Below are 21,241 nucleotides of genomic sequence, written 5' to 3' on the forward strand. Positions count from 1 at the left end.
CAAGTGCCATCTACACTCATATTATTTTTTATTTTAACAAAATAAATAAATATTATTACATTATTATTTGCCTCAAATGTTTTGTCTCTTTTATAAATAAGAAGCAAAAATTAGTTGAAAGTTAGTTTTTTTTTTTTTTTTTTAACAGTGCCTGTGCAGCCTTGTTTATTCATTGTGTCCATGGAAACAACAATGAATGCAGCTAAAAAGATTTCCTTATGCAGAAAAGATTTTATTTTTCTGGTAACTCCATCACTGCATGACTCATAAATGCCCAAAGAAGAGCAATATTTGGTTATTTGTGACATAATGCTTATATGCAATTCACGTCATGGATATCTGGATTTGCAGGTACAGGTTCGAGATCTTTGAGCCAGAGCTGATTTGCAGGTTGTGACATACAGGCATAGCGGCAGCTCTGTATGGGAGTGTCTGTTCTGTCACATGTCGACATCAAGCATGCTCCAGCTGGTACTCTCAACAAAACAACCCTAAGGAAAAAAAAAAAAACGCTGCTTGTGTGATCGATTCTGGATATTATGTGTTGGAAAACAAATAGTCTGGATACATAAATAGATTTATTCCAAACCTCTCCAGACCTCGAAATGACTAAAATCAAATTCCATACTTTTCCACACTATGTAGGAATGTTGTGTTACATATGGACAGAGTCAGGTTCACGGTTTCTACCTATTTCCAGTCTTTGTGCTAAGCTATGCTAACTGGCTGAAGCTACATAGCTGGGATACATGCTGTATATAAGAGCAGTATCAATCTTTGCATCCAAGTTTTGACAAGATAGCAAATGAGCACATTTGTTAAAATGTCAAACTGATAAACGATATTGATTACAATGGATGCTGTGTATACTCTTACAGATGAGGTGGATGACCTGTCAAAATGTAATTCGTTTTACAGGCAAGACTTGTACATATTTGCATTCAAACAGGGTATTGCATTTAATATGAAAGTGTTTTTATACACAGAAACTCATGAACGACAATACTTTTAAATAGTTGCTGTTAGAGAAGAGAGCAAACTCTGTGACTTCACATTTGTTCTCCTCACGACTTCAGCGTCTGATGCATCCTCAGTGATTTTTTTGTGGGTGGCCACATATGTGTGTCACACTCACAACTTTTCTCAGAGGATTTATACTCGCTGTTTCATATTAAGAACATACACATCAAACAGAGGACAAGAACACAAAGTGAAATGCTGTGGTTTGGAATTCCTGTAACCACAGGCTGTAGGCAGCAGTATGGATTCACTGTGTGAATAATCAGCAGTCACTAACAACTAACCAGCAGAGTGGTGGGAAACACGATAAACACACAGACAGGGAGATGAAAGCGTAATGTGTGAATGGTGTCTGTGTGTTGTTATCTTACAGCATGTCAGGGCAGTTCTGTGGTTTCTCCAGCAGTCCTCCCTCCATGACAAAGCGGAGGACTTGCTCATTGGACAGACCTTGGTATGGCTGTTCTGCCAGAGTGGCAATCTCCCACAATACAACCCCAAATGACCTGCACAGTGGGAAAGAGGGAAGGGGAAAAGAATTATCACAACATATTTTCTGGAAGCAGTGTACAGAGAATCAAGCTGCCATGTGCTTTTGCTGGTAATTGTGTGCGTCTGCTTACCAGACATCTGAGTTGGTGGTGAAGACCCCGTCCTTCAGGGACTCGGGGGACATCCAGCGAACAGGGAGCAAACCTTTACCACCTTTGCGGTAGTAATCTGTCTCATAAATGTCTCTGGTCATACCAAAATCTGTCCACGCAGACACACAAACACAGGCACACGTAAACACATAAGAAGGGGGTAAAGCAAAGGCTATGGCTGTGTCTCTACATAATTGTCGAGTGAATTTGATGCTTAAGGTCAAAGTTTAGGGCACATTATTATGACAAAGGAGTATGTCCTAGCACTGCATGAAACGGGATGTACTTTCTAAGAGCAGCTGTAGTATGTACTTAAAGTAAAAAGAAAAAATGTTCTGAATAGTTATCAGAGGACAAACAACTCATCTAAAAGAAAAATATGAAGAGAAGTCTTCAGGAATTTTAGTCTGGAAAGTTGCAGTTATTCTTTCATGTGAGCTGGTACTAAACATATTTAATGCTTCCTGGAGGTACAGGAAGGAAAGAAGCAGAAACAGCTAATCAGACCTGTGAGTTAAAAGTTCACTACATCACAACTTATTTCAAAAAGGAGTTACCATCTCCCATTAAATTTTTGGCTAAAATACTTTCAGAGTTTGCTGATTCCATTAACTTTTTCGAATACGATGCTATAAATTATCCATAAAAATATGTTACGGACTCACTGCATTTCATGAAGACATTTCCAAGAGTTGGAACATTTTAAGTCAAATACTATGTCAAAATTTCAACAGACTTCTCTCTGTAACTGTTGTCTGTCATGTGGTTCCATATTCCACGGGAAGGTGCTCTTTACTGAGACTATAACCCCAGAAATAGTGTTACATTACCCATAATTCCTTAGAGATCACACTATACCAGTCTTATAGACATTTAAAAATGCCAGGCTCTTAAACTGTAAACACATCACTGTAACCATAATTGTCTAGATGATGGTGTGGCTTTCAAAAGAGGTCACACATTCAGTTTTGTCATAAGAGACACAACAGCAACTCACAGCAAATTTACACGGCAGAGTCCAGCACTGAATCTAATGAAAACATGTTGATCAGCTTCACTACTGCTTCTTGACTGTACCCATTACTGCAATTAAGGTAACCCCCACGATTTCATAGCTTCATAACTAGCCTGAAATTTAATTTACAACTCCCTAGTGCTTCTGTTTCGTAGCTGACAGTGACCCTTCACCCACATTTTACCTCCTATCTTAACAGTGAAGTCCTCGGCCACCATGCAGTTCCTGGCTGCCAGATCTCGGTGGACAAACTTGTTGGCGTTGAGGTAAGCCATGCCATCAGCAATCTGCCCTGCCATCTGAAGCATCTTCTTCAGGGGAGGGAGAGACAGACTCGACCACTGTTGCTGGAGACACACAAACAACACAGAATAAGTTCTACATGGAAAAGAACAGATTAGCAATAATTATCTGACCCACGTGGTACAATGACTGCTATATGTTGCATTCATTTTTCAGACAGTATACAATTAATGCACTAATACCACATGGCTTTGCTGAATACTTAAATGTTTAACCAGTGAATGGAACTAAAGTCTTCTTTTTTTAATACTATAACTTTGAGATTTATATAAGTGCAAACAAGGTCACACAAGTAATTGATTTCATTTTGATTTGTTTCTTTATGGCATTTTGGCTTCTATGATTAATAAAAACAGCTCACATTACTGTTGAAGCATCCAGCCTTTACTTTCAGTGCCAGAATGTTTTTAGGTATGTGATACGGACTTAATAGTTCATGTTTTTTATTTTGTTTTCTATACAGCTGTTTGACAACCACCCACTACCTCTTTAGGTCGCAAAGAGCGCAAGTAACTCTTCAAGTCTCCTCGCGTCATCAACTCCATGATGACCAGGGTGGGCTGGCCCTGAGAGACCACTCCAAGGAGACGAACCTGCAGGAAACACCACAACACAAGAAGGAACTTCAACACTAGCTATTTGTCAATGTGAAGAATGTGAATGACACTGAATATACTCAGCTTCTTAACACATTTGAAAGTACAACTTGCCCTGACTGCTTTGTATGATCCTATTGTGTGTGTGTTTGTGTGCATACATACCACGTGTTGACAGTTGAACTCCTTCATGACGGATGCTTCATTGAGAAACTCGATTCTCTCCCTCATGCTGGCTGACTCGTTGACAGTCTTGATGGCAACACGAGTCTCTGGTTCATCTTTGACCACACCCTTGGCCACACCTTCGTACACCATCCCAAAAGACCCTTGGCCGAGCTCACGACTCAGGGAGATCTTCTCCCGTGCCACTTCCCACTCATCTGGGACATACACTGCACACATAAAAAATATGAAGTATATATATATATATATATATATAGTGCCTATACAGACCTTTGCACCTACATAGATGGTTTCTGCCACATTTCTCAGTTATAGCCATTACTCACTCTCTGCTGCGCTGAAGTACTCGGGGTTGACCGAGGCATACAGGACTCCATTTCCAAGCCGGTCACTGTTCCTGTCCAACACAAAAACAACAGTGTTTACAGACACAAAGACAAATTTGCACATACCATCTTTACACCACACACATTTTGGGATCTGCATGGCATATAATCATAGACATTACAGTTTTAGCTTCCAAAGAATACTGGCAAAATACAACACTGGAATGTTTGAGTTTGAAGGCACCCTGGAGTTGAAGCAATTCAGAATATTGATTTTCTTTTAAGAACTTCTCCAGCATAACAGGATCTGCTACTTTATGGTGGGAATTCATTGCTTTATGTCATTGTAGGTTGTTTCCTGCTGTTCAAACCACACATGAACTTATGCTCTTCAGTTTTGGGATCGTGGCATAAAATCTGACTAAATATTACAAGGTACAGCCACAAATGCATGTCGGTGCCAAGCACAAATTCTACCTTCATTTGCCACTTAGTTTTATGGATGATAATTGGTAGTAGCAATTTGCTTTGGTTTGCATGTCGGTTGCAAGGAAATGTGTTTCCAAATGCGACCATGCTAACCACTAGCAAGTTGTTATGTTGAAGGAGAAAAAGGAAGAAAAGCGCATGCTTATTTTCTAATATAGTTTTCTTGTTCTTCCAGAAGATTACAAGGTGTGATGTGTTTGCAATGTGTTTGCAGTTTGCAAACTGAAGAAGCCTCTTGGATGAGAGGTGAAACGTTTTCGACTCACACGAGGTTAGTCCAGTTGCCATAACTTATGCTTGCTTGAGACTTATCATGACCTGGATGACTGAGAACATCCACAGATGTGTTTGCAATATTTTCCACTTTTCTAAACATGATATTCGGCATCCTATTTGTTTCATGCAATTTCATATTGGATGAACACATCCGCAGGTGATGAAATAATTGCTATGCGCATACCTTTTCTTGTTGAAGACAACCAATATTGCCGCCAGAGCGCAGATGAGGATTACGATGGCGATTGGAACCATGATCATAGCGTAGAGGACATTTTCATATCCTGTTGGATCGAATATGTTGATTAATCTCATTTCTTTCATAAAGTATTAATATGTTGTCACACAAACAAAGATGTACAGACACAAAAAGGAACAATTGAACTCTGATGATGGATGAGAGTGTGCATCTTACGTTCAGCCACATAGAGATCCAGAGAGTGTGTCCATGAGCCGTTTCCAGCCAGCGACGTGGCTCTCACTCTGACTGAGTAGTTTCCTGGACTGAGGTTGGACAACCGAACGCCACGCTGGGTCTGATACATTTGACCAGATACACACTCGTGCTTCTCCGTCTGACACACACGCATACATACACACACGTGCGAGCACACACACACATACATGGACTAAGTTTTACAAAATCCAAAGCAACAGCAAAGGGCCTGCTGTTCCTAATTTGTACTGTGCAATTATAAGTAAGGATAGGGTTTACAGCGACAGACCTATTCTGCCTCTTGATTAATAAATACTAAGTTTCATGTCTGGTCAGTGGTTGGTCACTGCGTAAGTATGCAAACAACTGTTGCCAGTTTAGAAACAGCAGTTTTTTTTGTTTTTTGGCATTTCTAAAACTCACTCCTGTTTAATGGGTTCAACTAGTTTGTGTAAAAAATTCCTTTCACATTACACTGTGTGTGTGTCAGTATCAATTATGCATCTCCATACCATTAGGTTACACTTAAATGTTGCATCCACAAGTGACTAGACTTGGTCTACTGGTAAAGTGATTTAAAGTCAAGACTAAAATTCCATGAACGGTATGTAGTGCGTAACACTTATCAGATGGATTTAAGAGAATGTATAAAAAGTTTTTTCAAAATGTTAAGCAAGTGCAAAATCAGAGCTCATGGGGGTGACTGTGATACTTAGAACCTACAAACTAGGGGACAACTAACTAATTTAGTGTACAGTTATGTTATGTATGGTATGTACAGAGGACATTGATTTTCAGCCAACTGAATGGCTGGAAGACACACTGACCAACACACTGAGATATTCTGACCAAACAGAAATATCTCAGTGTCATTAGGCTTCATAAATAGCCTCTTGGTAAGAACAAAATGATCTCTTGCAATTCTTGCAAAAAATTTGGAAAAAACTTGTCAAATCTATATTCTGACTTTGCAGTCCTTGTAAATACCAACAAATGCTCAGTGAGACAGTACACACATATAAAGAGGTCGTCCTACCTCAGTGGCCAGTTTGAATTTGATCTCATACATGAGGATGAGTCCGTTGGGGTGAGGTGGCTCTGGCCAGCGCAGAAACACCCAGTCCTCGTGGCCCTCCCAGGACACTGATCCTGGGATGTCGTCAGCCTTTTCTGGACAGCCACAAACAGATGAATAGGTTAACATGGATTACCTCAGAAATCACGTCTATCCAACACATTTTCCACTGGCTTCAATAAAGCCTAAAATTCATCAGCTGCCTTTAGCAATTCAGCTGAACTGCACACCTGGGAGACACTACAGTGCCAGGCCCCAATTATCAATCAGCAAGTGATTGTAAACAGAGCCCTTCTCATCTAACCTGCAGGCTTGGTTCTGGAGAAGACAAACTCTGCTGCACTGCAGCGCTGGACCTGTCGATTGCACGCATGAATGTCAATGCGGTAAACTGTAAAAGGCTGCAGGCCGGAGATCTGCAGCTCACGCTCGGTCACTGATTGCTCCATGAACTCGAACTCTCGGTCAGCTGGCTCCAGGTCAGCGGCACTGCTGTTGCCAGCGGCATGAGGAGGAGGGACAGTGCTGCTGTTAGCATGCAGTCGGTTGCGGCGGGAGTGAGTGGAGTTGGCGACTCCAAAAAGATCTCTGCGACGACGATCTGGTGGCCTGAAGGTAGGAGAATGGCAGAGAGAGAGGATGAAAAAGCATTGTTTAAGTTTGATAGAGTATTAAACTATCGCTATGAAACTGCCACATTCAAAATACCTTCATAACAGTAGATGTAGGTAGATATGACTGTCCCAACTCTGTACTTCATATGACTGAAGTAGGATGTGCTGAAACCTGTCTGTCTGTTATTGTTTGTTGTTTCTTTTTAGTTCCATGTTGATGCCAGACTTACTGAAAACCTTTCTTCGCTCAATCTGAAGTCTTTGAGTGAACTTCTTTGTTTTCATTGCCATTTGGCCTTCATTTCAGCAGCTGGGATGAAACTGGGTAGGCGGATTCTAAATAGAATTACTGAGCAGCTCTGCTGATATTTGTGGCAATTAAACTTTCAAAAGCAAACTATACAGCATATGTCAGAATGTTGTATACTAAAATGACTGCGAACAAGACATTACCAAGTTGTTCCTTAAGCACGTGTATTTAATTTCATGATATCTGCTGGACAACTGCAGTTATATGACCTCAGCAAAAAAGGCAGGCTTGCCATGTGTATCAGGTTAAGTTTCAATTGGAACGACACAGGGACACCTTTTAAAAGCTTTTGATATTTACCCCTTAATTATACTGCTCCTTACAGCAGATTAACAAACTGTTCCTTCCCTAATTATTGTCACACAGTTCCACTCAAAGTCTCTGGCATGTACATAACGATCACATAAGCAGACTTCAAAGATACAGCCTGATTTACAAGGTGGCATGCATGTTTGTTCACACAGTGTCAGGGTTTGAGGTAAGCTGAAAGGAAAATGCAGAGCATGTGACTACACCTGATGTTTATCTTTAGAAGTACACCGATCCCTTTATTCTGCCTCTGCAAAACATACTGAGAACTAATTACCGTCAACTGGACTGAGTTGTGTGTGTATGTGGAGACCAAGAGAGATAATGTGATGCAGATGTCTTAAGAGCAGAGCAGCAAGCCGAGTCCCTAAATCAGACAGAAGCCAAAACATAATATAGAGAAAAAGAGAAAGGATAAAAAAAAATGTGAAGACTGTTTGATCACTCATAATGAGTAGTGTTTATTTAACTGCTACATGTAATGAGATTGTATAATGGCCAAACACTGAAGGAAGCTACTTAAGCTTTTTCTTCTTTTAAGATCTATGTTTTTGCTTTGGAGAAGAGGATTAAAGAAAGGTGCCACAGCCAATTCACACGTGTGTCAAACAATAAAGTACTGATAATGAGTAGATTACCTCGGTGTAAAAATGGAGTTGTGCAGGAAGTTTTCAAAGACTTTTCGGTAAGAGGCGTCAGCAGCCTCGGCCTCTAGGTCTTCCACTGATTTGGGGCAGGGGCAACAGGGGCCTTTATCTGGTCCATCAGGGTCTGGTTTAGTGGGCTTGGTGTCCTCTTCTTGGTCTCCCACCCCTATGGCAGCAATCCTTATTGGGATCTTCAGCTCTGAAGGTGGCAGAGACAGATGAGTTTTTAGACAGATGTACTCCATTTTCATTCAAAACCAGCAGGAATGGTGGATGTGGAATTTGGTGCTTGTGTGTGTGGGTACCTTTAGAGCAATAATTGTGCTGATACAGCTCTCGGTCTTCCGCTTGTTGCTGCCATCTTACTAAGTAGTAAGTCTGGTTCCCATTCGGCGAGATAGGGGGCGACCAGCGTACCACCAGCTGTGTGGATGAGTTCGAGTAGGCTCGCACATCCTGAGGCATGGAGGGCGCTGAGAGAGACAAAAACTCTTAGGAAACTTTTGGGAAACTTCTCCAGTCTGCCAGTGCAGATGTGCTTCTCTGACATCACAGCACTGCTATGTCCTTACACTGCAGCTGGATTTACTTAAAGCAGTCTTTCATTTCATATAATTATATAAGAGTTTGTGTAAATCAGTTTTCTCCTTCTCTTTGAGTTGCAGCTGTGTTTATTTCAAACGGTCTTCCTCTCCATCTCCTTACAGTATTTTTGGATTCAATTCAAAAATGCTATCATACTATCATCAAGCACTAATCCCACACGATTTGCAAAACAAGTAGTCACATAAACAGATTTACATGCTAGCCAGTAGGTTCTGGTGAGACCGAACTTTACAGTGAAACAAATAAAATCTGGTGTTCATGAATTTCTGACCTGATTTATTAGCTTACTGTACTGTTGCAACTACTCAACACAGGCAGTATCATAGTTTTAAGGTATCCTATGTTATTTATGCTCTAGTACGGTAAAACCATGCTTCCATCTATAGTGTGGGACACAGACATCATCTGCTAACGGATGTGATGCGCAACACATGCCACCAGAGGCCAGTCATGATACAGGAAGCTGAATGGACAGTCAGCCAAGTTGAGAAAGATGTGGTGCACTGGTGGGGATGCGTTTCCTAGCTAGGAACATTCTGGGTTTCAATCTAATGATTCGAGTGAGTCACATGACACAAATAAAGCTTTGTGCACCATTTGCTACAATATAGTTTTTGTAAAAGTGACACACAGCAGGGAACAACTACAAGACTACCAACAATAACTAGACGCAGTGAAAACGCTTAGATATGATTAATCTAGATGATTAATTTTTGTTTGACTTGTTCCTGCTCATAACATAAGAATTTAATGGGCTAAATCATTCGGTCTTAAACATTTATATAGGCTTATATTTCAATCCACTGTCAATCTCACAAACCTGTCTTTAAATGAACGCCATAAATCTTTATTCATACGAATGTCTATTCCATTAGCCTGTTTTTAATTCAATTCACAATAATCTGATATAAAGTTATGTAAGATCAAAGTTTAAATTTAACAACTATTGTTAATTCTGTTTTTTTACTGCATGCTGCTGTCAGGTCTCCACCGGGCCTCCACTAGTCAGTATCTTTCTACACAAAATAAGAAAAGGACTTCTGACCTTCGTACTACTTTCACTGTGTAGAATAAAACAGGACACAGACACTTTACATGGCTTTGGATTTTTTCAATGGAGGCTTTAGAAAGCACACCTTTTAAAAGTCTTTTTTCAATGCTGTCAGAATACCTTTAATGTATGCAATTGTTGTGTTTACCTGAGGGGCTGGTGCGGATGTAGACCACCTTGCTCTTGGCACCTGGCATATGTTTGTCCTCCACCATGAGTGTGATAGCTTTAACAAAAATAGCATACTGCGTCCATGGCTTCAGGTTGGAGAGCAGAACTCCAGGATCTGAATCTTTGTCCGGCCTCAGCTCCACATCCACCATATTCCAGCTGTTGGAGCCACAGCCATCCTGTCCCTCGAACTCAGTGATGTTCTGGTAAGGCCTGGAAAGAAAAGGGGTAGTGTCACAGTTGAATAATTAATCATCAGTCTTTCTCTTTTAAACACCTCTTCACTTGGTTGTGTTGGTTATGTACGTAATGGATGCAAATGGAAAAATGGCAGCAGATAAATGCATCAGATCTATGTGGTGTGATGAGAAGACTGCAAGCTTCCTCATATTCATACATGAAGTAAAAAGGCCAAATTTCCACCACGTTTTCAACATTGTTTGTTTGAGGTCTGACTTCTGCGCTCTTTCAATGACGTTATCCCTTTGCAGCCTCATTCTTCTACATAGGTTAAGCAGCACCCTACTGGAAAATTAGCGCCACTCGCAGCTTATCTCAATAAGCCCAACTTCTGATACTGGGTTAAAAGTTGTGGACAGAACAGCAATAACTGAAAGTAGCTCATTGGAGGTTTTCTGGAAATTTGTTTACAATTTACACTAAATTTGGAAAGAAACCTGGCTGGCAAGGAGTGAAATTTATTTATTGTGCCCTATATTTAAAGTCCAGTTAATCAGTCTGACAGTGAGGTTCCAAACAAGTTGATTGATAGGCTACAGGAATCAAGTTTCAGTTCCCATCTCTGCTTAATCGTAATCCGTCTGGAGAAGGAAGCAGCCAATGACTGAGTCTGTTCTGAAAAACTTACGCCTCTTTGTAATAGACGATAAAGCTGATGAGGTCTCTGTAGTCTGGGGGTCGGTAGCGCTGCCATGTCAGCTTGATCCTTGTGCTGCTGGTGCTGTTGGACCTAAACTTCAGGATGGTGCTTTCACCTATGAATGCATCAAGGAGTCAGAACAGAGTGAAGAAAAAAGACAAAACACTTCAATATGTTTGGTTTTATATACAGCAATTAGTCTTGTTGACAGAGTAGTGCAGTGAATACTGGCATATAGGGCAGAACAATCAGGCTCAGAGGAGGTGTTTGCAAACTGCTAGTAAACTAGAGTAACTCCGGCGCATGAGCTGGATGTAGTAATTTAAATGTTTGTGGTTTTCAGACTGAAGCTCATTTTGACCCTTACAGCTGGCTCTGTCGCCGTTGTTTCGGAAATCACTCTCATCAAAGCGACCTTGGATGCCCGTCTTCTCCCACATGTTGCGGATCTCGGACATACAGAGTTTGGGGTTGGCTCTAAAAAACAGCTTTCCTGCTTTGATGGTGAGGTTGTGCTGCTTCCAGTCCCAAAGATACTGGAGCTGCTGGTTGTCGAATGCTGAGAAGGCATACATGCTAGAGTGTGGAAAAAGAGACAATGAATAAATGACTGTCAACAAAATGCTGTTTCATTTTACATGTATTTGTGTATGTTTGTGTATAGTGTAGTGTGTGTGTGTGTGTGTGTATAGTGATTCATGCCAGGCTGAAAGCCAACATTTCCACCGAGGACAATGCCTTATTTTCAGAGTGTAATGGAAAACTACACAACACAACTGCTGCTCGTTTCTTTTCTATAAGAGAAAGCTATGCTAATTGAACAAAATTTTGCTATTTTACTCTTCTCAGTAGATCTCTATTTTCAGCTGGAGGTTTAATGACCCAGTTAGACAGTAGAGGGACTTCTAGACAGTGGGATAAAAATCACCTGGCAAATCCGATTAACCAGGGGCTGAGTTTTTGTGCTGGAGAGGAGGTTTTTATGAGTCACTGGGTAACACCCAGACATCAAGGAATGATTGTAATGTGGGCCTTGGGATAGTAAGATTCCTGTGAATTCAAAGACAAACAGTTGAAGGCGGGAGTGAAGGCCTCTGTGTGACCCTGAGAGCCTTTGCTGCGACCATTCGAGGTTATACTGCATTCAAGGTGTTATAAAAAACGGGGCGATGTGTCAGTTGTTTCTCTCAGCTGAAAACAAGATTCTCGAGTGATTTTTTTGTGTAAGCTTTACTGAAAATATTATAGCTAGCTAGCAACACAAACTAAGTGACTTTGTGCCGCATAGATACTCTCCATTCTGCTCCTTCACATTCAAAACAAGTATTCTTTTTCTCCAAATCCTCCAAATATTTCTGTGATGTCCTTGCCTACCTACATTAGAACACTATCACTGCACAACTATGCTAGTCAGTGAGGACAGCAACTCACAGCAGCAGCTAAAGAGAATAAAAAGGGATGAGTGCCATTCACACATCACACTGTAGACACAAAATGAGTACATGAATGCTTAGTACATAGACTGTTGACTGGTGTGGCGTATTAATCTGGCCTACAAAATGCAGCAACTACAGAGGCAGAGAAGGTGAGAAAGAGGGTGTTGAAAGTTTTAGGTCAGATGGCAAAAAAAAACTGCAAAACTGCTGTAGGACTCACACAATACCGAACAAAATGTAGGTACCTTTGGACACACAGGAAACTCAAAAAACCTGCTGTAGCTACCATAAACTCAGTGCTTTTATCAATTTGATCAATAAAAAATAAATAAAAAAATGAGTAATTCTTGGATGTTGTTTACAATAGCTTTTATGGCTGTACTTGTGTAGCAAACTGTCTCTTTGAGTTTACTTGTGTAGTTAGGTGTCTTTCTATGACTTTAGCTGTGCTGTAAGTTCATTTCTTTAGATTTTAGTGGTGTAGTTAGTCGTCTTTCTGTGACAGAGATGTAAGTAAGTACAGTAACAAAATTCTACAGCACACAGACTACAACGAAAGTAGATAAAACTGTGTTTTGTCTTGGTTTTATCTTTGTGTATGTATAAATTTCCATTACATATTTTTTTTCTTTTATAGTAGCCTAAAACAGAAATTCAGGTGCAGGTTATAACCCAATTTTGACCAAGTATGTGGTTAGCTAGATTTTGCTTTGTTGAGCGGTATTGACTAGAATAAATTAGTGTTCAAGGGGATCCTCCAGAAAACAAGAGCTGAGTCGAGTTCAGACTGTGACCAAACACCATAACAGTCTCCACTGAGTGCCATTAGGGATTCAGTTGTGATTGTGTGTTTATACTTGTAGCATGTGTGTGTTTCTGTGTGGTCCTACTCGTCCTGAAGGCTTTCTCCATCGATGTATCTGAGGCTGCGGAGGAAGGCCAAGGAGCTCAGAGTGTGCGAATGTGTGATCCGCACATAACCCGTCACCCTCTGGATCAAACCTGTGAAACTCTCCAGCTCTGCCACCATGTTGTCTAAACACAAAGACAGAAAGTCAAAAACACATGAATGTTATTACGTTTATTCACTCATCCTAATAGTGTGTTATGTATTTATTTACTCAGTTTTTCATTACTGACTTAACTAGGTCATGTCATTATAATGGCTGACTGTAATGTGATCCTTGCTTTTATATACCACGCTGTGTACAGCTTGCAGAACTTGTACATTTGTCATCATTATCATCATTATGTTTTAGCCACAAACTAAAGCTGACACAACCACTGTTGGAAGGAAAATGTTCCACGCTAATGAAACTGCTGTTGTCATTTAAAAGAAATAACTTATCATTATAGTACCATATATTCGAATAACTTTTAATCAGCAAAAAATTAGTTTTGTCCTGACAGTAGAAAATACTGTCTAGTTGTAGAGTTCCCATTTGACTTTCCCAGACTGCAAAATCTGTAATGAATTCCCTCTGGGACTGATTTAACAGTATGCAACCAACAGGCCTTTACAATGCTCTACACCTGCTGAGGAACTCTTCATCCTCCTTCAAGTAAAAATGTGACCATTAACTGTAGTGTTGCTGTAGTACACTGCAGTACTTACGGCCTCTGCGGATGTTGATATGCAAGTTGCCTTTGATAACAGTGCAGCCTTTGAGGGACTGAGCAGCATCCATGGAGTCGATGACCTTCTCCTCGCAAACTTTATCACACAGACCATCACAGGCTGTACAGAACATACTGGAGATTGACAGAAACAGGACAGTAAATGCACAGTGACATTTGATTGACGGATATCCTTTTAGTACACTCCTTTACCTCTCCCCATATGTTTTATTTTTTTTATTTCTGTCCCTGAAAGATTTTACATCGGCGTGTCATAGGTGCAGCTAAAGTATATCTAGCAGAAATATCAAGATTTACTCAGAAACTTTCACTATTTTAACAGACAAATAGAGACTAGGGGTGGTTGGTTCCCTAATAAATTAACTGCTCATTATTGTAGCAATATGATATTTAGCGTTGTAAATGGTCACTAATAGTAAATTGTGGAATTTGCACAAATGGTAGGCAATTATAAAGAGTAATTCAGGGTGAACTGTAGCTCACCTGTTGGGGGCGGTGCGCGTATACCCTGATGGGCATTCAGGCATGCACTCTCCTCCATGGATAATGAAGCTGTCGAAGTCGGGTAGGTGGACCTTGGAGCAAAGCTCGGCACTGATGCAGCGCCAGCCTTCGAATTTGTAGGTGCCTTGAGGGCAGTCAGCAACGCAGCGCCCTTGGTGGTAGTAATGCACACATGCTGCACATGCTGTGTCACTCCCAGGGACTGTACAGCTGCCCAGACACTGAGGGTGGCAGCACTCACCGTCCACTGTGCACGCTCGCCGTCCACACTTCTGTGCGCACTCTGGTGAGGAGATGGAGAGAAAAGAAACCATTTATTCATGCGGATAATTAAAACCTTTACACACTTTTTCCAAATCATACTTGACATTAACAGACATCAAGACCTTCATCTCATAATATATTATATGACACAGTGGAGTTGTCCACATTGTTTGCCTGCAAATCTAACAAGCCTAATAGGGTACACTAAATTTACAAAAGTAGTTCCAGCTTATTAGTTCTGCTTTACAGAACCATATTAAAACCCAACAGCTTTTCTTTAAATGTTTCCTGCAGTGTTCAACGTGTGTAATCGTATACCTTGTATAAGGTTAGAATTCCAATCTTGGTTTCTTGTTGCAACAAGACACAGGGTCTCAACCAGAGAGTGAGACAGGGTCTGTTTAAGTTTTCATTAACAACTGAACAACTGAACTTAAGCATTATGCTGGATCTGGGAAGGGTCAAATGTAACACTGGGAATATGCTTCTTAGTGTGATCATGGACCACAATGTGATATTTATAATACTGTAGGAGGCATACTGAAAGAATAATGTGCCACAATTTGTCATTTATTTTACTGGAAATCAAGTCAATATTTTGGTATTGTCTTAGACAAATATGTTAAACTTTCTAAACTTCGGGCTTTTTAAACTTGAGGTTTTGATTTTTTTATGTCTTCCTATACTAAATATCTTTAGGGTTTTGACTGCTGCTTAGACAAAATAAGACTCTTGAAAATGCCACCTGGAACTTTGATGCACATTTCCATCATTATATGACATTTTCTTCACTAATATGAATAGCTGCAATACAAAAAAACCATGGAAATAAATCAATCATCAACAAATATCTGCCAAAGTGCCGCTTTTCTTCTCTCTGCAAGTACATGCCTACCAACCAACAAATCTAATTTTCAATAAAAGGGCACGTCCCTACTTTAGCAAACATAAAAGCAGAACAAATAAACACAGCCAGTCGGTCCTCAGCTTGAATAAACCTCTGGCACGGCACGATTGGCTTCAGGCCTGAACAAATGATTTGCATTTACTGGAGAATGACAAGACAATGCATGTGCATACACACACATGCACACCAGGCCAGATTGGAGCTTGTAAAACACCAAGAGGCTCTCATGAGGAGGGTGTGCAGGCTGCTTCAAATCCCACCAACTGAATTTGCAGTTTAGTTTCTTTCATCTTAAAAATATGAATTCAGCAAACAAGACTACATCCAACAAACAACCTGTCAGAGCTTTTATCTAACACAGTTGTTGGCATTGAGGCCAGTTTGCTGTGTGAAGTTCATCCCAGATCCAGCGCTAAAAGCATCTCCACTCCAGATTTTCCAACAAACACTGCTACAAATAACTCCTCCAGTTGCTGTGGTGTCCCTCTAAATAAGAGGATATTGTAACTGATGACAGGAAAAACTGATTGAGGAGTTTCAGAAGAAAAACACTTCACCAACAAGCATATAGCAAGCAGTCACACCTCGTGGTGGGGAATTTAAATCAAGCGTGACGGAAGTCGAGAGCAACAAAATACAAAAGCAACTCATGTCACTAGTTGACACACACCTTCACCATCATCACACTGTGAAGTGTCAACTTTTAACCCAGCTTTACTGTCAGTAGCTCACTGGTTTAACATGAGAGTGCAAACAGACACATAAGCTTGTTTATCACAGACACAAACACCAATTGCTATGGAAACACCCGAAATCACTGCTTGAAAATATTTCTGTGTGTTACTTTGTGTGTGTCCTGTAAGGCCTAAACAAAGGGACAGGGATATCTGAAGCAGAAACAACTAGATTAACTATGAAACTATAATTCTGATTATGTCATCCACTTAGGTTATCCAGAGGCTATGTTTAAACAGAAACCAAACAAAGAGAAGTTATAGGAAATGATGTGTTGTTTATAGGATGCTGAGTGATAAAACACTAAAACACGTTTCAACATGCTGCCTCCACCACCTCTGTCAAACAAACTAAAGACAACAGACCTAAGGAGATGCGTACTGCTGCACCCCTTATTTATATTTCAGTGATTTATCCCCTAAGACTTGTTATTACTGTGTTTAAACTGATGCTGAAAGAGCTGGATCCTGACTGTAAGGTTTTGAAGAACAGCCACACAAAACAAATGTCAATTTGAAACAGCAAGTCTGTCATACCTGGAGACTGAAACACAACAAAAAGGTTCTAACCAGCTGCTTGACTTTTTACCTCTTTGCCTTGGAGCCCAAAGAATAAAGGTTGGGAATTGTGTATTTCAGAAAAATGGCCGCCAGACAATACGTAGTGTGCAACACAAGATTTCCTGCATGAACATCCATCAGTAACATTTTGTTTGCAGCCAGAGGAATAATGCCACATCCATATAATTACTGAAATATGCTAAGTCACTAAAAGCAGCTCAGTTTTTTAGTTACACCTGTAGAGGGTTATGAGGGGCTGGATTGCTGATTTTCTTGATTAACTATTTTCTTTATTACAAGTCAGAAAACGTCAAGTTATGTAGATTCCTTGTTGAAATTTATGTCTGATTTAAATTGCTTGTTTATTCAATCCAACTATCCAAAACCCAAATCTATTCTGTACAGGTGACTGAGGAAACAAACTGGAACCAGGACAGCTTGGCAGTTTTCCTAAGAGATGAAAAACAGTTAAATGATAATTCCCCACCAAAGTTGCCAGTTATCTGTTTTTTTGGTTTGACCATAAATTTTTACCCATAAACTACAGACTTTGTATTTTTTTGCACAGCCTGTCCAAGCTCCTATATGATACTGATGCTAAACAAACACAAATCTCCTGACTGGTGAAACCAATCCAGCACACCTGCTTGGGAAATTCCTAATTGTAATGTCAGCTGCAAACCTAAAATCAAACACGGTATCGGTCTGTGGACTTCCAGGCGTTTGAAGCGCTCTGATCAGTACTTCATATTTCCATTTGTCACTTCCTCCTGTGTGACGTCGAAATCTACTGTCCTTTCCCTATCAGGCAGTGACCATGAGATGACCTTCTCGCCTGCCTCCTGACTGACACGAAAGCCAATCAGAAACCTTCAGACTGTGTGGTCCCACCAGCCATTCAGCAGGCTGTTTGTGCTCAGCAGGAGGAAACCAGTGCTGCATTTCACTGGCACAGAATGTTCTTTCTCTGCTCCGAGCCCCCGCCAATCCCCCGAATCTATCTCGCACTCTGACCTCTTGCAATGGGGTGATGGGAGCTCTAAAGGTGTAATTTTGCAATGTGCTAATGTGGGTCCGGGACAGAGCCAGAGGACAAGGAGAGAATCTCTGCCTGAAGTTTGGCTCAGACCGAAGCTGCTAGCATACAACCTCCTAAATACAACTCCCTGACTGACCAGTGAACTGTGGACCGACTCGGAGGGGTCAGCTGGTGCATACAGTAGTGCACATCAGCATTCCAATGGACCTCTGCAACATAATGAATTCCAGCCTTTATCCCCTTTACTACACGTTTAGAGACAGGTTGATGCAGAGCTGCAGCACGAAGGGAGGAGATGGAGACAGAGAAGGAAGGAGAAGAGGCAGATGAGGAGAATGAGACAGAGGAAGTATAAAAGATGGAGGAGGAAGAGAATGAATTACAGAAGGAGGAGAGGTGAGAGAAGTGGAGCTTCGTGGAACAGGAAGGTGGTGAGGGAAGGGATTTAAGATGGAGATCGGGGGTGGTAGAGGAGGAGGAAACTAAAAACACCATTTAACATATCACGTCTTTCACACACACATACACACACAGTTGGCAGGGCTGCCAGTGGGGGGAGCCAGACAACACAAACTAACACAAAAACAGCTAAGCTGCTGCTGAACATTTAAGTACGTATAACACTTCAAGTGGCTTCTACACTGTCCCTCTCCTTTTGTCAGGGTGCACTTTGGCAGTGTGATAAGTCACCAAAGTTAGCCCACTCTACTGGCTATCCCGTCATCATTTGATACCATGATCCACTGTATTCTAATCATTAAGATGCCCGGCAATTATGTATAGTTGGTGAAAATCAAATGTCTGTCTGCTAAGGAAGGCTAGGAAGATGCTGTTGCTGTGGTTGTCAGGTTGAGTCCTCATTGGCTCGGTTTAGAGTATGTGCTACCTGAATCTAAACTGTGGAAAGTTACCAGACACAGCAGATTGTGCCCTGTCTGTTTGCATAGCTTGCTCTACTGGACTCCATTCTAGTGATGTCAGCGCTTCCCCTAATCTCTCAAAATAAGCTGGTTAATGAAATGACTGGAATTATGTCCAAAAAATGTACAGTTTCTCAACAAATACAAATGCAGAATATGGGCAGCAAATAAAATGATGCACTCATCTCATTGTGCTGTTTGATTACAAGTTGTTAGCTGGCAAAGGTGGTTAGCATTGTTATAACAGCAATTGCATAGGAACAGGTTGTCCTTTCTCCCCCTATAAACTGGTTACTTTGTGAGAGTCACTGTATTCGACAATAGCTTAATATATCTCTTTTGATTATATTTCATAAAAATGTACCTAGTTTGTTTAATATTTACTTTGCAACTGTTTCAGTTTTAATGAGGAGGTTTAAAGTTAAGTAATGGGCTGCAGAAAGTTACTTTAGGTAGTTAAGCAGTTGCTAGTGTCCATCCAGTGAAACAGTTCACCTTTCCATTCTGTCATTACAGAGCACTCTGGCTGTGGGATAAAGATCGCTGTTGTAGGTCAAAAAGCCGATACAGGGCTTCCAGGGCAACAAAAATACCAGCCCAGCAGGAAGGCAGGCTGAGAAACTCACACCAGTCACCAGGCGAATGGCGGGAAAATGCCTGGGTTTTTGTCGCTAAGCTGAGCTATTCTACAGGGCACTTGTATAGTGTAAAACACACATAAAATCAAACAGGACTTCAAACTCTTGCTGCCTGCTTAAATAACCAAAGTGGCAGGTGGACTGATGTTTGTTTCCCTCTCTCCCTCTCTCTCCTCTCTGTCTCCTGCTTGATCAGCTGATCAAGTAAGAATTAAAAGCCTGTCTCATTGTTAATCCTTGTTTTCAGCCCCCATCCTAGGGGTGATAGGAACAGGATGTCCCACACAGACACTCAGTTGCTGTGATGACGCTCCAGGCTTTAGCAGTGTATACTACTCAGCAGCACAGCACAGCAATAAAAGGGAAAAGCAGATGTCTAGACTGATGACAACACAGTTGATTCAAAAACACAGATAGAGATCTCTATTGGCTTTGATTCCAGTAGCACCAACCAGCATCCCATCCGTTAAAATTTCACAGGTTCAACCCTCAGTTCCAGGCTTTCTGTAATAACACACTCTTAACAGTCTTACCAGGAACTGGTTGTGTGCTTCTCTTTCATGCATGATATACACTTTCTGGCAGAGTCAACATGGTGATGTCTGATTAATATCAATATTAATACTATAAGCTATTTTCAGCTGTCTACTCCACTGTCATGTCATACAGTGTCAGAGAACTCTACAAAAATCTGAGACTTTAAACTTTCTTGAATCACTTTTTACCTATCTATACAGAGATTTACATAAGAAAATGCAATTGGGACACACACTTTCCTCTTAATAATGTTGTAGCATAAAAAACTTTTCACAAAATTATGCTTAATTGAGAAAATTAGTCTCCTTTTTTTGAATTTATATGCCGCAATTTTCCACAGAACCAAAGCACCTTGATTCAGAAGTTTAAGGTTCAAGTTCAGATTAGTGATTACTACCTAAATAAACCCCACTTGACATGATTAGGAAGTCAATAATGGAACCGTGATGGCTTTCCATTAATTGTGTTTCCCTCATGACAAAGACTGGCAGGAACAGGCCCCCGGTGTTTCATCAACTTCCTGTATGATTTGGTTTTGTAATTACCATTCCCTCTGTTGCAAAGCTGAATCATTATGGCTAAAGTGACAAGGCAGCCAATGTTTTTGATGTGTCTCAGACCAAAATACTAAGCAAACTGATGTGACTTTTGCATTTTCAAAATTATGTTAATAATCACTCTTCATCTTATATCAATATCCACATAAACAACATTACTGCAACTACTTTAAATTACATGTTTCACTACTGTCACAATGTCAACACTGTATGATTTACTAATACAAAAGCTTAACTGGATGTAAAACCAGTAAAACAGAGTCACTCAACAGCAGTAATGGTCTATAATGCAGTGGGTTGTGCTGTCATTGTAGGGACTGTGCTATGTGGCATAATGACATAAAAGAGTGACCAAAAGCAGACTAACAAAACAAAAATATTCTGCAGTAGATATCTTAGTTGGCGTCAACTTTGATGATTGTTTAATTTGATGCTTTGGAAGTAACTTTCTTAAAGACAGTTCTTTATACATCTGATTTTTTCACTGACACCAATTACCACTGCTCATAAAATAGATATTATATGCTACTAACTGTGAATCAAAGGTCTTTC

At 40.6% G+C, this 21,241-nt stretch overlaps 1 protein-coding gene across 1 annotated transcript in view; it reads right to left on the reverse strand.

Annotated features, from left to right (window-relative positions):
• Window positions 1-21,241, reverse strand: part of igf1rb (insulin-like growth factor 1b receptor) — a 51,854-nt gene that overhangs the window by 7,429 nt on the left and 23,184 nt on the right. Inside the window, exons 3-20 of the mRNA XM_023297360.3 lie at window positions 14,512-14,815; window positions 14,006-14,142; window positions 13,281-13,425; window positions 11,322-11,530; window positions 10,943-11,069; window positions 10,052-10,287; window positions 8,552-8,719; window positions 8,238-8,445; window positions 6,671-6,975; window positions 6,328-6,461; window positions 5,271-5,430; window positions 5,040-5,139; window positions 4,091-4,161; window positions 3,744-3,973; window positions 3,468-3,575; window positions 2,864-3,026; window positions 1,644-1,773; window positions 1,392-1,526 (exon numbers count right to left, since the gene is read on the reverse strand). Of these exons, the coding sequence (XP_023153128.2) occupies window positions 1,392-1,526; window positions 1,644-1,773; window positions 2,864-3,026; window positions 3,468-3,575; window positions 3,744-3,973; window positions 4,091-4,161; window positions 5,040-5,139; window positions 5,271-5,430; window positions 6,328-6,461; window positions 6,671-6,975; window positions 8,238-8,445; window positions 8,552-8,719; window positions 10,052-10,287; window positions 10,943-11,069; window positions 11,322-11,530; window positions 13,281-13,425; window positions 14,006-14,142; window positions 14,512-14,815 (3,070 nt within the window). The remainder of the gene's footprint in view (window positions 1-1,391; window positions 1,527-1,643; window positions 1,774-2,863; window positions 3,027-3,467; window positions 3,576-3,743; window positions 3,974-4,090; window positions 4,162-5,039; window positions 5,140-5,270; window positions 5,431-6,327; window positions 6,462-6,670; window positions 6,976-8,237; window positions 8,446-8,551; window positions 8,720-10,051; window positions 10,288-10,942; window positions 11,070-11,321; window positions 11,531-13,280; window positions 13,426-14,005; window positions 14,143-14,511; window positions 14,816-21,241) is intronic.

Source organism: Amphiprion ocellaris, chromosome 1 (assembly GCF_022539595.1).
Source record: "Amphiprion ocellaris isolate individual 3 ecotype Okinawa chromosome 1, ASM2253959v1, whole genome shotgun sequence".
NCBI lineage: Eukaryota > Metazoa > Chordata > Actinopteri > Pomacentridae > Amphiprion > Amphiprion ocellaris.